Below are 15,530 nucleotides of genomic sequence, written 5' to 3'. Positions count from 1 at the left end.
AACGGCAGCTAAATGGGAGGTAAAAAGGGTGCGTCATATGGGGTGAAATCGACGTGGCTACGCGAACTAAATGGAAGGTAAAAAGGGTGCGTCATATGGGGTGAAATCGACGTGGCTACGCGAACTAAATGGAAGGTAAAAAGGGTGCGTCATATGGGGTGAAATCGACGCGAACTAAATGGGAGGTAGAAAGGGTCTGATACATAGGGTGAAAGCGACGAAGCTACGTGAGCTTAATCGAGTAAGAATGTGTGGTTGTTCTAACTAGCACGTGGCAAAAATGGGTTTTGGTTGGAGGGGGAGAGGACAGTTGAAGGTTATGTGAGCCCAATAAGAAATACACATGATGTTCGATGATTAATAATTCATTTCTTTGTTAATATGTTTGTGTACAAACGTTTTAAAATAACTTATGGCATGGAATTGCAATGGCTTAAAATCAGTGAGAAGCTAAATATAACAGAGACTAACATGGCCGCCAGAGGATCTTAAAGGGCGCACATGAAAAAGTCATCTTGAAATCCCATGCCACAAATATAGCAGAATTTCATTCAAATAATAATCAAGTATGTCAAGATGGCATTGAGTGTATTTCAAAAGTAGAAACGATTGAATACGGACGTTAACTTACTCAAAACGGCATATATCCAATTACAAGGTTTTTTTGGTTTAACTATGAAGTACGGGTAATCTTATCACTGAGGATAGAATATGATTATTTTGTAAATCATATGACCTCGCATCATGGGACAAGCTAGTTAAGTGTGTTCATTAGTCTCAACGTGGACATTTTCCCAGGCTTTTCGAGCACATTTTTCATTACACGAAAATAAAATATCAAACAAACCTTGTGCGCCAAGAAAATACCCACGTTTTCAAAGCTTTTTTATTCGTTCCAAGACCATTGAAAGTCTTGTGTCCTTCCCTTACTCTAACCTTGACGCCTTAAACCTTTTGCAGTACAGCGCAGGTTAGAAAAGGTAGCATTTTTATCCTAACAATGTCTTGATTGTTCTTGCACACCAAGTTACACGATGACGTGGCGTATTTACGCACACAACTGAGCGAGGCAGCACTAGCTGTTCTGGTTCGCACGGGGTGTGCTTATGGGCGCACGGGGTGTGCTTATGGGCGCACGGGGTGTGCTTATGGGCGCACGTGGCCTCTTAAAGGCACATACTTACAGAAAAATATTGTACAAGGATATATGAGTAAACCAAACTAAAATCCCCGTTAAGATATCACAGAAAAGATTACTTGGCCCTAATCTAGAAGACATCTAAAACTGGCTATGGCGAAGAGATTACTTGGCCCTGATCTAGAAGTCATCTAAACCTCGCGATGGCGTGAGGCAAGTTAAAAATCAATTTTTCTTCCATATTAATCAGAGGAAAAAAGTTTGATCTATTGCCCTTGCCAAAACATCATAGCGACGCTCGTTTAAATTGTAGATATATAAGATAATTGGCAATAATTACATACTAATGGTACCCTAAACAACCAAACTTCAGAATAACCGTACACTGTATTCACTTCCTCGCTCTAAGGGGAATTGAGGTGTGAAGTATCAGTATGAACTTCTAGTGGACGGTTATCGTGAAACTGATCCTAGTTCTATTAAGAAATAACAGCAGAAAGTTCCAATGCTGCCTGGCAGCACATTCTTTCATTATTCGAGATGATTAAGTGGCAAGTTCTTTAGAAATCAAGATATTCTAGCTACAAGAGATGAACTAGTGATAAAGAAGTCAAGAATCCAAATAGAATAAACTAAATAAGCACATGAGATATGAAATAAACTGATAAATGGCCTGATAAAGATTTTGCAATATAGTTTACAGAAAAAAATATAGGCCCTCGCCACGCAAAAAGGCCCAGAAGACAAAAAGTAGGTCGTATTTCGAGATGTTTTTACGACATCCTCAGTCCTTTGTTATCCATACATTTGGATTTTTGGATGTTTTAAAACGATGAACGACCTACCTACGATTGAGACAACTCTAAACAGAGAAATTCAACGATGTGGTTTTCTTGATGTTGTCTGGGCCTTTTAGCTGAACAGGGCCTACATATAATAAATGCCTTGGCCAGACACGTGACGAACATCATGCAAGTTTCAAATGACAACTGACTGTACACTAATTCGTACCGGATTTAAAATTGATTTAGATCAATGCACCAACACTCAATCATCAACTGACAAGAAAGGTGATTGCCCTGAATTCCTACTGGTCAAACAGTCCAGGAAAAAAATATATACATTTGCAATAATGTCAAGTGGGCTAACTGTACATACGACAGGATAAAATTCTGTCTTGATTAAAGAATGACTGAGAAACAAATCGAATTTTTAGCGGATTATAATGCATATCGAAAGGCTATTTACAAACAAAGTTCTAGTATGGTTTATATTCAAAATATGGAACGCAATGGATTACGATGGATATATTGAGACCATTAGCAAGCATGACCCTTATCCCCAATACTAGGGCCTGCCTAGAGTCAAAAAGACCTGCACTATAACCTCAGATGCATATAGAGTACTAGAATAAATACAAAAGAGCGAGATTTCAGATTATACATGGAAATAATGCTAGATTGTTAGAATTGGCTAATTTATATAAAATAAAAGAGAACATCCACCTCCTGGAATACAAATAAATATTAAAATAATTTTGAAGCAGCCGTAGAATACCAGCACACAACAAAAATATGTTGTATATCTTCATCAACCTAAGAAAGTTGTTGATTACACGTTTAGATGCTAGATTCTCTGGAAGGTGGAGTAGTTCTGTTATTGATAACAGGTGTGACTATAGAAACCTGTTCAGTACATGTAGGAACGATGGCAACTTGCTTGAGTCTCTGGGCAACACAATGCGACGTTAGTCTAGCTTCACCATCCTGGTCCCAACATTCCTCTATTGTCTGTATGATTACCCTCAATGCCTGATAAGTCAACAACAACAAGCATTCTTTAGGATACTGGGGAGTTTAATCGAGGACAGAAGCAATGGCTAGTAAGATGCAACCAAACAAAATGCATTTATAATACTATACAGTAAGTGCACAGTTCTCGAAAGGTACAAAGATAACTATGTAAGATTTCATAGTTTCAAGAAACAACACAAAAAAAGCCTAGAAACTTGATTATACTTTTTCAAACTAAGATATTTTGGTACATAGTGCAAAATTCTCTATCCTTAATTCCTTGATAGACTGGAAAATTGGTGTTTAGCAGTTTGGTGGGAACAACCCTTTAGTGCCACAATTTAGCACACTAAGGATCTAAATATCAATAAGCGGCCAGTTCCTAGAAAGCAGGTTGGTGCTAACCCAGGGATAAACACGGCTATCATGACATTTGATTGGATAAGAAGGGCATTCATCCCTGGGTTAGCGGTAATCTGCTTTCTAGTAACCTGGCCCTGGGCACTAAAACAAGCATTTATGGTTTTTCGGTTTTACACATACCGCATGACATCTCCAAGAATCCTTGAACTGTGGCCTCATCTTTTTCTGCACGACCACCTGCTGCATGTCTTCTAATGAGGGGTGTAGGCCAACCTCTTGCTCAAATGGCAGTCTATAGTCCTCCACTGGATCTGCAAGGAGAGTGGATTGCAGCTGAGACAAGAATGCTTCAAAAATAGGTTAATAACAATAAGTTAATAACAAACTCAGTGTACAAATAATATAATATTACATAAATATAGTATTGTACAGTTTCTGGCACACCAGCGACTCATAGTTTAATGCTACAGTAGTTAGCAATGATTAGTTTAGTTTCCTTGGTAGTTCCAGGCATAAGATTTGCTCTTATGCCAGCATTTTGTAACTACCTTGCTAGCTGATTAAATAATGCAACATGTTGCAGTATGTATTGTTAAATAGACTGCCGATTTCTACTAAAGTAATATATGTTGTGTAGTGAATAAGCAATTCACATCTTACGGGGCAGAACAGATCTGTTTTGAAAATTTCATTATTTTAACTTTAAGCTAATGATTATAACATGATATATATGATTGACTCACCATCATGAACTGAGAACCGTGACAACAACTCCCATAACACCAGGCCACAAGCATACATGTCAATACGCAGGAATGACTCACGAGTAAAACTTATAGCACCCTCAAGCACCTCAGGTGCCATGTATCTTTTAGTTCCAACCTGCAGAAGCAAACAAATAAGATACATATAAAGATGTCAAGCATATATTTTTTTTAGAAAAATAAAACTGTTGCTGTGGTCAACATATGTTCATTCTAATGTGTGAGGTTTCAAAGCAATCCACAAGAGGTGCTGTACTGTACTGAAAGTGAACTAGCCTCCTACACAAGCCTAAAGCACTACACTTAAATTGGAAACATGTTTTCTTGGTAAAAAAAATACTGTAAAAAGGGGGACACAGAGCACCATGTAAGAACAGCCATCCTTGTAAAAAGGACAGCCTTCTTAGGGAGATTTGAGGTCTGTAATTGTAAGAGCAGGTTCAGTAATTTCAAACAGAGCCCTGTCAGTAATAAATGACAAGGGTTGACAGTAGTAAAGAACCTGATAATCATCTCATACCTGGCCATGAGTCTCCCCAAGCTTGTCACTCTGGTCAAACTTCAAAGCCAGACCAAAGTCAGAGATACAACACGTTAAGTCACTCTTGACAAGAATATTTTTACTCTTTACATCCCTGTGTGCTATACATGGCTTGTGACTGGAGTTATTAATAGCAGGCACATCAGAGTGCAAGTATGCCAGCCCATCACAAACACTTGATGCTAGCTGCAACAGTTCTGCTAAGTCAAGAGAGCGTTGTTTCAGGAAATCTGACAAGGAGCCATTTTCATGGAAGTCTGTAATTAGCCAATATTCAGTGTATATTTGACCATTGTACTGGCTCTCATGGTGAACTTCATCACCAATAAATGTGAGTACATTTTCATGGTCCAAGCCACAAAGCTTATAGAAGTCTCTTTCATTAACCCATGCAGTAAATTCCTGGTGGGGGAATATCTTGACTGCCACAGTATTGATTGAGTACTTTGCTTTCCATACAGTCACTCCAAACTGTCCTTGGGAGACAACCTCCAGGAGTTGTATTGGCCTTCTGTTCACATCTTGTAAAGGTGTAGTTGTAATATTGATAGGCTCTGATTCTTCAGCATTACATGATCTAGAGCTTATACCCTTTTGGTGATTATACATAAACCATACAAAAGCAAGAATCAGAATGACTCCAAATATAGGGACAATGGAGTAGAGAAGAGTTTGCAGATTGTCATGTTTTTGGACATCTCTTGATGGTCTTGCTGTTGCATGTAGTGTGGTGATACCTACAATGAAGTAACAAGGTAAGAACCATGCCAATCTTCTATTTATATTTCAAACAACATCACTACAAAACTAAACAATAAGGTTGCAGATGGTTCTACATATAATAATGATGAAGGGGGACTAGAAATGTTTGTTCTTACTCTAAAATATAATTCTGTTATGAGATTCTAACGCCTTAGAGTAAAGCCTAATCACTTTGTGAGAAAATGATGTGATAAGGAGAGAGATTATGAAACAGTTTCAATACTAAATTTTTCAATTTTGGGAGTTATACAGGGCCACCACCTGATGTTAACAAATATATAAATAGAGACGGAAAAAATAGCCAACATATATACATATCAGACCAAGGACAAATAGCTAAGTTGACCACCCTATCAAGAAGGTTCAAGGCCTTTCATAATCAGTGCAGAGTATGCATTTCCCTTTGCTTCTTGCTATGGTTGGATGGCCAACATAATCACAAAGATCCATGTGATATCCCCAAAGTCAGCCTCCATTTCTCCTCTAATGAAGAAATTGTAAACTGTGGTTCATAGAAAGGTAGCACCCAACAACGGCATGTAGAAATGGTAACCATGAAAATATGTTTGTCTATCTATCTGTCTGAAAACAAACAGCATGACTTATGAGTCAAATCCTTGAATCTCAACATAGTTTGCAAGCAGTGAATGCAAGTCCAAAAATAAAGAGAAATTGAGAAAGTCAAGCAGACTAATTAACTGGACTTTTGGCTAAGGTTACACATTCTATAATGATACAAGAAATATAAAATAGTGTTGCCTTATCACATTGTAAAATGTACAGTTATCAGGTTACATCAGAAAGATTTCTGGAATTTTTGATAAACAATATGGGTGGCACATTTTATAGAATGGTAGAGGGAGCATAATTTAGGGGAAATTATTCCTTGACAAACTCAAACTTTACAAACTTTACCATCTCCATATTACTAACCAGTGATAGGGGGTGAGTGTACATCTCTTTCCCAGTCCTCTTTAGGGGCTATAGAGAAATTTGCATTACAGAAGTGATCTGAACAGCAACAGAAAAACACTGTTCTTCCTCCTTTTGTCCTAGGTGTGCCTAGACATTGGTGATCCCCACGACATTCAAGATGGTTGCGAATAAAGCAACCTTTTTTTATGATGTTAACTCCCTCTGTTGTATTCTCCCACAGAGTGTAACAGTGGCTCTCTCTGAAGTTGCAGACTATGGTGTTATTACATTCTCCAGTCTCGTGACAAAGCTGACCAAACGATTCACATGTCTGCAGACCACTAGAATAATCTGAAAAAAGAACCACAAACCAAATTTCAAAATGTGTTTCTTTTTTTTTATTTTAACAACAAATATGACAAATAGAATCGATCAGTGCAATAGTTTATAATCTACCCACTATTCATTGGGTAAGACAGTCTTATTTAAATAAAGTATACCAAAAGAATTACAAAAATAACAATATTTTGTTTCCAACTAAACATCACAATAATCTTTGGCTTCTAGTATAACCACTATAACCTAAGAATACATACCAAATATTTCATAGTATGCACTAGTACAATACGACCCTACAGATTCTATTGACTAAATAGGAAATCAGGCTGAAGGTGAATGAAAATTATTAGAAAATAATTACGAAAATACAAGCCGCTGTATAGTATTGTTGTTACGAGTTATTTTAAAAAGTGAAAATACAAGCAGTAACTTATGTGGCATCTTTAAGTAGCTGTTAGCATGAACGAGATTGGGAAATTTCACAAAACCGACAAAGGTCAAATACTCGACTTTTAACATCCGACTACATCGGCGACGAAGTCGAAATCAACCTTATTACATGTTTCGCGTTACATAATGGTAGAAAACAACACGAGGTTTTAGTAGCATGGCAGGTGATCGATACGCTGTATTTTTTATATTTTTAGGATATCATGGAAGACGTTGAACCCATTATTATGAGAATTGGCAATACAGAAAATCCTAAAACGGCCTAAAAGAGCGCCATAAGCCTTCATGTACTGCCACTCAAATCATTATGGCGTTGCTCGGTATTAAATAAATAAATCAAGAGAGCTTGATAATATGGAAACTAAGGAAAATATCACGCTAGCTTGTTTGCTATCGCTTCTAGAAGAAAACAATGTACACTATTAATGTCACGATACAATTGGCTACATCGGCTACAAACCGTCGATTTTTTTTAATGTTTATGTATCGATGGTTTGAAATAATGTTTGAAATTACTCATACAAATTGTATTTTTGTGGGGGATTGTACTGGGTATCAAAACTAATGGAGAAAGCCGAGTATGAATTTCGCCATGCAGTTGAATTCAGAAGATTAGTCCTCGAGCAAATAAAGCAGGCATGCAACGAGATGGTACGATAAGAATTACTCATGCTCCTAGCTAGGAGTCAAAAGCACTTTTCCAGCCATGATCAAGCAACTATTCACTATAGCTTATAAAGAAAACACAAAACAATAATCAAGGATTTCATACTAAACAAGATGGAAGCAAAAATCCGAAGTAATAGGTGTTCGATTTGGGAAAGTTGTTCGCGCTACTCAAACCACGCCAAGAAAACACGATAACTCTGAACAAAATGTATCGGTATAACCATAGTAAATATCCTTAAAGTTATGTCTCGCAGATTGAAGAAAAAGAAAAGATATGATAGTAAGATATGCGAGCTAGGTATTTTGGCATCTCAGCTGGGATATTGTGATTTTTTTAGGAAAAAGAATGAATTCGAGATTGTATCGGGGCACAAAACATGTAAACAACCACAGTGAATTCAACGCTGGATTGTGACAGAAAGCTACCAAACCGTCAGCGAGCCAGCAGCAAAACGACAGAGACATGACCCGGGCATACTGTAGAATACGCAAATGATCGGTTAGGGGACCACTGCGACTGCTTGGAACATGTTTTAGCGGAGGACAAGTCCTATGATGAAGCGAGCCCGACTCAGCGTCGGATCGGCGAATGTTACGGATATGTTGGCAGCCGAAAACATAGAAATGCGGCTAAAGCGGCGTAAAAAAACGCTCTTACTGTAAAGATACTTGACTTTGAAAGAATAATATTAGCGACTTTCACTTACCCGCCCTTAATAATCCGCAAAATAAGGCCAAAAAAGACCAAAACAGTGGTCGTTTCATTTCTTCTAACCTCCATAAAACCTTTAGTTGGATTCGTAAAAACCCCGGATGACATTGATTGACAACTAAGGTTCACGTGACCAATATCAGGCAATAGTGCGATATGATTGGCGGAAAGTATGTATTTGGAAGCAGGCAATTAGAGAAAGAACAACCATAATATCTGATGAAGGTTCCATTTTCTTCCCTCCCAGTTTCATTTAAGTGACTTACCCTTTTTCGTGCATTGTTTTTAAAGACTACTAATTCTGAAAGCATGTTTAAAAACGCTTTTTTTCTCCTCGAAAGAAAGAAATCGACACTGGTATATGTTCTCATTTTTCAAAAAAATACACGTTGAAATAATGAAAGCACTTTTGAACAAGAATCTGTCCCAAGGGGGTGGGGGAATTGACAGTTTTTGACTCTAAGACTTGTCCCCACATTGGACACCTTGGGGCTTGGGGACAAATGAATAACATCACAAGTGTACTTTGCAAAAGTCATGTCAGTTTCTGGTTTGACTAGCTGCATGACACAATGTGCGAAAACGAATATGAATAATAACTGAACGCCAGATGAAGATAATCTATTTTTTTTCATTTTTTTTTGGGGGGGGGGGGGGGCGTAACTGTTATCTTCATTATTACTAATGTGCCTGCAAAAGTGTACTGGCTTTGAAAGATTAAAAAAAGCTTATTTCAGATGACTTGTTGTCTTAAATGCAAGGTAGTTGCCTATAGTTAGCATCCCAAGGGGTAGGGGCATTTGACTGCAGTTTTGTCCCAGGGGGTGGGGGATTTTCTCTGTCTTGTACAGGGTCAAAGTCTAATCCCCCACACTTCCCCGGGACCATGGGGATGGGGGTTTCAATTGACTAGTGCACAAACCCTGTCAAGTTTCTCTGTAAGTATATTGAAGTGTAAAACTTTTGTTTAGCTTGTTGCTCGAATTTTTCAAAACCAAAATGCACATGAGGCCCCACGTAAACTTAAGTACTTGTTTACTCCTTTATCAAGTGCTTATTTACCAAGAATCCTCATATTATGACAATTATCAGTAGCTTACTGCTTACCCACAATATGGCTTGTTGCTTTTTGAAATTATTCTGTGCCTTTTTTCCTCGCATCAAAAACATGGAAAACAAACAAACAAAACAGGTGTTGAAACCTTTTCTAAGTCATGCGCGAACTGCTTCCCGCCAGAAGAACAGGGAACCCAACTAATATGGTGGTGTTTCTGTTGAATTGGTTTGTACATAATAGGCGATGAGACAGTGGTTTTGTTTATAAAAACTCACTGGTGTCAACTAGTTCTATTTCAATCCAAGAGTTTAACAGTTTTCATTTTTTCTAGATGTAATGTACACTAGTTTCGGCAACTATTTCGAAAGGTTGCACTAGGTTATGCGTTATCCATGATGCAGAGCGGGCTACGACATTCTCATCAGAGTATTACACACCAAGCGACATGCTCTCTTTTTATACTTTATTTGACATAGACCCAAACAGCCCATACACACATCAATTATACAGACGTCTCGTGTTAGTGCCCAGCTTCCAATATTCGTCCACTTTCTAGCCTGCGTGTAGCCGCAGGCTGACTCACGAAAATTTTGCGAGTACACGTAGGCTATCCACTATCGAATAAGCGCCCATTCCAAAAAATGAGAATGATCGAACGCAAAGCTTTTAGAACCCATACATTCATTTATCAGTCATAATCATCATTACCTTCGACTGGAATATTTATGTGTTAACAAAGGCTCTTGGCATATCTTGGTTCACTAGAGATGGCAAGTGGCGAGCATTCGCGAGTACCGCATTTAGGCGAGCACTTCAACTAATTTAACCTTTTGTCGTCTGCGAGTAGCGAGCATTTTGAAAAAAAAGGAAACGAAAAAAAAGCATCGCCCTGCTTTCTTTAGTCACCTTAAGAGCTCGTAGAGTTGTGTGTCGTGTCCCAGGACGGATCAAATTACATACATAATAATACTATAGGTATAGAAGAAAAAAAAAATAAAAGAAAACGAACATTCGAACATTTATCTTTTTAAAAAAACGAGCATTCGAGCGAGACTGTTCCACCTTGGCGAAGAATTCGATTAACAATAAAATTGTGCGAGCATTTAAAATAATTGGGGGAATCATTTGCTACATAGCCTGCCGGCGGCCAAAGGGGAGGAGGGGAAGGGGTCGGTCGGCGAGGGAAAAAAGTCGGAATGCCAGCCCAGTGAAACACAGAGAAAAGAAGCCTCTGTTTCAGCGGCGTAGCCAAGATTTTTAACAGGAGGGGGCCCAAAAGAGACTTTCGAGGCATTTTCTCCTGTATTTTAGATAATGTCTGATACATTTACTGTATTTTTGGCTCCTAAAGGGGGAAGCGGGCTTCCTAGGCCACGCCCCTGGCAATGCCCCAGCTGTTTGCAGGGAAAGGACTCGATAAATACGAAGCGAAAACAGGGTTCGACTATGTTTGTGTTTGCTATTTAGATTGTTTCACATTCAGCGTAGGAAGAAAACCACCGGACAGCCTCTATTTGCTGGTGTGTGTCGGACCTTGTGATCTGCGTCCACAATTGATTATGAAATAGAGCCAAATAAAGATTTACAATCTTTGAGACGACTAGAGTTTTGTGTAATGCCTACGACAACTAGGCGAGTTTGTACGCTCGTACCAGCAAATTTCAATCGCCGGCTCAAAATCGCAGGTCTGACTGCTGCCGCGGCGTATTGGATTAAATCGCCTAGTGTGTCGTAGACGTGAGAAAAATGATTGCAAATGTGTTTTTCATAAGAAAGGAACTTAAACATATCTATTTATAGTCACCGGAAAATGTTGTTTGTTTGTGTTTTTCTCTGACTCTCGAAGGGGGATGGGGATGAGGTACGAGCCACGTAAGAGCAGTAGGGATACCCTCCCCCCCCCTTAGGGCCTGGAGACAGCCCCAAGGGGGGGGGGGGGTATTAAACACATGACGTGACATACACCGACCTCCCTTGGATCGTCTAAGACGGGTAGTAGATCAACCAATCCCAAGGGAGGGGGGATTAAACACATGACGTGACATACACCGGCCTTCCTTAGATCATCTAAGACGGGTAGTAGATCAACCAATCCCAAGGAGGGGGGGGGGGGGGGGGGTATAAAACACATGACGTGACATACACCGGCCTTCCTTGGATCATCTAAGACGGGTAGTAGATCAACCAATCCCAAGGGGGGGAGGGGATATTAAACACATGACGTGACATACAGCGGCCTTCCTTGGATCATCTAAGACGGGTAGTAGATCAACCAATCCCAAGGGGGAAAGGGGGGGGGGGGGGGTATTAAACACATGACGTGACATACACCGACCTCCTTTGGATCATCTAAGACGGGTAGTAGATCAACCAATCAGCCGACTTTTTAAGGATCCACTCTCGTACGACGACCTTTTTACACGAGTACGACATGTTTGCATTTTGATATTTAATAAGTCAATTTGACTCATCGAAATCGATATACTCCCGGTATGCAGGGTACAAAGACTAGTGCGTTTTTCACAATCAGTTGGGCCAAAAAATGTCTATAATGGACATTCGGTGTTTTTCTTTCCTGTTTGCCCTTCTTTGTTAATCAAAGCTTAATGTGCTTGAACCTTGTCCTTGGCTAAACTGCTTTTTCAAATGGATGAAACAGTGGCGACAAATTGGAACTGGAAACTTTCCGTACTGTTGGTGCTTTGTGTATGTGATAACTTTGGAATTGCCACTTTGTGAGTCTTGCGTGTGCTTTATTAGTAATCAATCAATCTCGTTCTATACGGTTAATGCTAGATAGGTTTAGTCTTTTAAGATTTAGAAGGTGTGTTTCGATATTACGTATTAAAAGCGGAGACGTTCCAAAGTATGTTTAGTCTCCCTAATTATGTTTTGATACCATATAGTTCCATTTTACCAACAGCAAAGCGATATTTAGACAAATCCCTGACACATGCACAAGACCTTTGTTTCTCATAGCACCTATTTATAAACTGCTATTTGGTATAGAGGTAATTGAAGCCTCTATCTCCTTCCCATTCTCCTACTGCAAGTCCATAAAGTCATAGTTCAGAAAAGAGATTCTACAAGCTTTTTCTTGAATTACTCAGTGTCTCCGCTTTATGCATTTTTGCATTAATGTTGCGCGAAAGCTTGTCAACGTTCCAAAAAGTACTAGCTCTCCATCTCATTCCTGCCACGCTTTCTCTCTCCTCCCCCTCCCCCGCTTCCCCCTGACAAGGGTTTGACTTCACACCCATCAAGCGCAAATGCTATTTCTCATCGCCAATGACAATAAAATTTAATCTCACAGAGAACACAGAAGTTTTAAGCAATAGGCGTATATAGTCTTGCAAGTGTGGCGTAACAATTAGTGTGGTCCAAATAAATTAATGTTACTGACTGGGAATCAATGTTATGTTAAAAATTTGTCATAATCTCGATCTGGAGGAGAGTCCTCTCTGGAGAGAGACTGTATAGTATGTATAGTATGAGACTGTATAGTATTTGTGGAAGTATGGGCAAAGGAAGATGTCACTAAAGCATAAAACATAGCCAACTAGTTGATATGCATGGAAAATATTTATGACTACATGTTATTCTACCATCACACTAACAAGCATATAACCACCCCTCATATAACAAACGACTTTGTAGGCCTGTACCCAGGATTTTTTTTTGGGGTGGGGGGGGGGGGTACAAAATCCGTAAAAGTGGACCTAATTTTTCCGGGGATGGGGGGAGGGGGATGGAGGGAGGGAGGGAGTTCTCTGATAAAAATTCAACCACCTCCGTGTTGAAAGAACAAAAAGGGATTTTTTTTATGCCTTTGCAGTATCTCCACGGGATGTAAATTGTCGGATTTGGCTACCTACCAGAGTGATCTAGCTTATGATTTTTAGACAAACCATATCTACATGTATCAATTTCTGTGATTACCAGATAATCTAATAGTCTACTAGCCGGCTCTCCGGAGTTTCGGGGAGTCGGCTAGCAGGCTAATATTCTAAATGTCATTTTGTTTTGATATGAACCCCTTTTGCGTTTCTTTGCATTGTAAAGATTGCAATTGAGCACTCAATCGAACTTGATTTTCAATGTATTACTGCTATCACATCATACGGCTTACTATAAACAACATATAACATTTAAGCTTAACACATGGATATAATAAACACATTGGCTTACCTAAAGGGGTTATTTGCGCCTGTACACAGAAAAATCATTTCCAATGCAGTATACAATCCTTTGAGGCAAAGAATAAGGCGCTTGTCATGGCCTGTTTTTCGAGAGGGTATTCTAGATGCTGTGTCTATTTTTTATGTTTTTCATGTAATGGTAACCAGACGAAAGTCATGGATGGTCGCCTATGATTGGTCCAGGGATTGATAACGGAAACCGTATGGCTAAATCTGCGAAGGGCGGTTCAGTGAGGTCACGGTTATTATAGCATAGAAATGCACAAATCCTGGCTTTGAGTCAAATATTGATATCCTCGCTGATAGAAGACGGACAAAAAACAGGCAATTCTTGTTTTATGGATACCAGGGGAAAAGGGCCAGTTGCCTCTCAAGCTGCGTTTTAGCGAAAGGGTTTGGGTTCTGGGGTTAATCACCTAAGGGATGCGTGGCAACCAACGTGAAACTAGAAGTCGCACCTCTCTAGTTAGCAGAAGAAGTAGAATAGCAACCAAATAGTAACCAAGAAGAAGTAAACCTAAAGATATGGTTGTAAGGGGTCAGGCTAAAACATTATCGAGAAAAAGTCGGATCTATCGAACACTTCTTTGTTATTGTTTACATTTACAGTTAATTTGCAAGAAAAATTCAAAACAACCACCCACAAGTTGTCACCCACTTAATACATACTAACCCCTTACTTGATACTTTACTAACGACATATATCCAACCCCTTTCTTGATACGTTTCTAAAGACATGCATCCAGCCCTTAATTGATACTTTACTAACGACACGCATTCCAACCCCTTACTTGATACTTTACTAACGACATGCATCCCAATTCCTTACTTGATACTTTCCTAAAGACATGCATCCAGCCCCTTTCCTTGATACTTTTAAAATGAACAACACACGTATTCTAATCCCTTCCCCCAAATCGGAGCTAAAAATATCGTACCCGCCCTCCCAAAAAAAACACAGTAGCCCTCCCCTATTTAATAATGACTGATTCCTTAGTAGAAAAAAGGTAGAGCCAATTGCCAGAGAATCGAACATCCTCAGATAAGATGAAACAAGAGAAAAAAAATAGACGAAACTTCCAGACATACGCTGAAACGACGTAAGGCAGCTAAAGCTTTTCGGCTAGGCTGTAAAGTACAAGCAACTATGCTGAAATGTGTTCATGTGATCATTTTAGATAAATAGTGAAATATTTAGGCATTTTAATTCTTATACTTTTATCGCCATCGGGGGCGTTAGGCGGGACATCGTAAATGTCATATGTCACATTCAAAGCTAACAATACAGAAATGCACATAGGATTTCTTACTTGTTAGTATAATGATTTTTGACCATTACTCACTATTGTTCGAACAGCCTGCTATCCGGCTCTCATTTTTAGACGCCCAAACTAGCCTCCTCTGCAGGAGTATTTTGTCGTGTTTTTGTCTCTATCGAGCTTTTCTAAACTTAACTAGATCTGGATAATCAGGATCCATTGGGACAGACGGTCTTCCAAATCGTATTGAAGCATAATGATAGAAATGACTCCGTTGCCAACATATTAATCAAGATGCATATTAATCAAGATGTTTTGCATTCAAAACATTTCCAGGTCAATGAAATCCCCCAAAATGCATTTGGAAACATTTATTTTCCTATATAGCTTAGCGTGCAAACATCGATAAACACAGCATTCATGACCCGCCCCAATAGACTGATGGATGTCCTAGGGCTCTTTCCTGACTGTTTTTAAGGGGCTGATCTACCTTTTTGCTAGATCAAAGTGACAAAGGGGGGAGGGGGACCCCGGGGGTTTAAACCCCCTAATCCCTCCCCCTAGATCCG

The 15,530-nt window shown here is 39.2% G+C and overlaps 1 protein-coding gene across 1 annotated transcript; it reads right to left on the bottom strand.

Moving 5' to 3' along the window:
* Positions 1-349: 349 nt before the first annotated feature.
* On the bottom strand, positions 350-9,176 carry LOC5521759 (activin receptor type-2A). Its single transcript, XM_032367095.2, has 6 exons — positions 8,442-9,176; positions 6,295-6,627; positions 4,579-5,336; positions 4,038-4,176; positions 3,475-3,605; positions 350-2,949 (listed from the first exon to the last, which is right to left on the bottom strand). The coding sequence occupies exons 1-6, from the start codon at positions 8,497-8,499 to the stop codon at positions 2,758-2,760; spliced, it is 1,611 nt and encodes a 536-aa protein (XP_032222986.1). The 5' UTR covers positions 8,500-9,176; the 3' UTR covers positions 350-2,757.
* Positions 9,177-15,530: the final 6,354 nt, after the last annotated feature.

Source organism: Nematostella vectensis, chromosome 2 (assembly GCF_932526225.1).
Source record: "Nematostella vectensis chromosome 2, jaNemVect1.1, whole genome shotgun sequence".
NCBI lineage: Eukaryota > Metazoa > Cnidaria > Anthozoa > Actiniaria > Edwardsiidae > Nematostella > Nematostella vectensis.
Note: the sequence above shows the minus strand (reverse complement) of the source record. Positions and strands in the feature narration are given on the sequence as shown.

Bases quoted from the DNA above. Each gene is read 5' to 3' on its own strand.
- LOC5521759 (XM_032367095.2), bottom strand. From the start codon at position 8,499: ATGAAACGACCACTGTTTTGGTCTTTTTTGGCCTTATTTTGCGGATTA. The intron at 5,337-6,294 runs GTTAGTAATATG...ACTTCATTGTAG, and splicing joins ACACTCACCCCCTATCACTG to GTATCACCACACTACATGCA. The intron at 2,950-3,474 runs GTATGTGTAAAA...TTGACTTATCAG, and splicing joins ATTCTTGGAGATGTCATGCG to GCATTGAGGGTAATCATACA.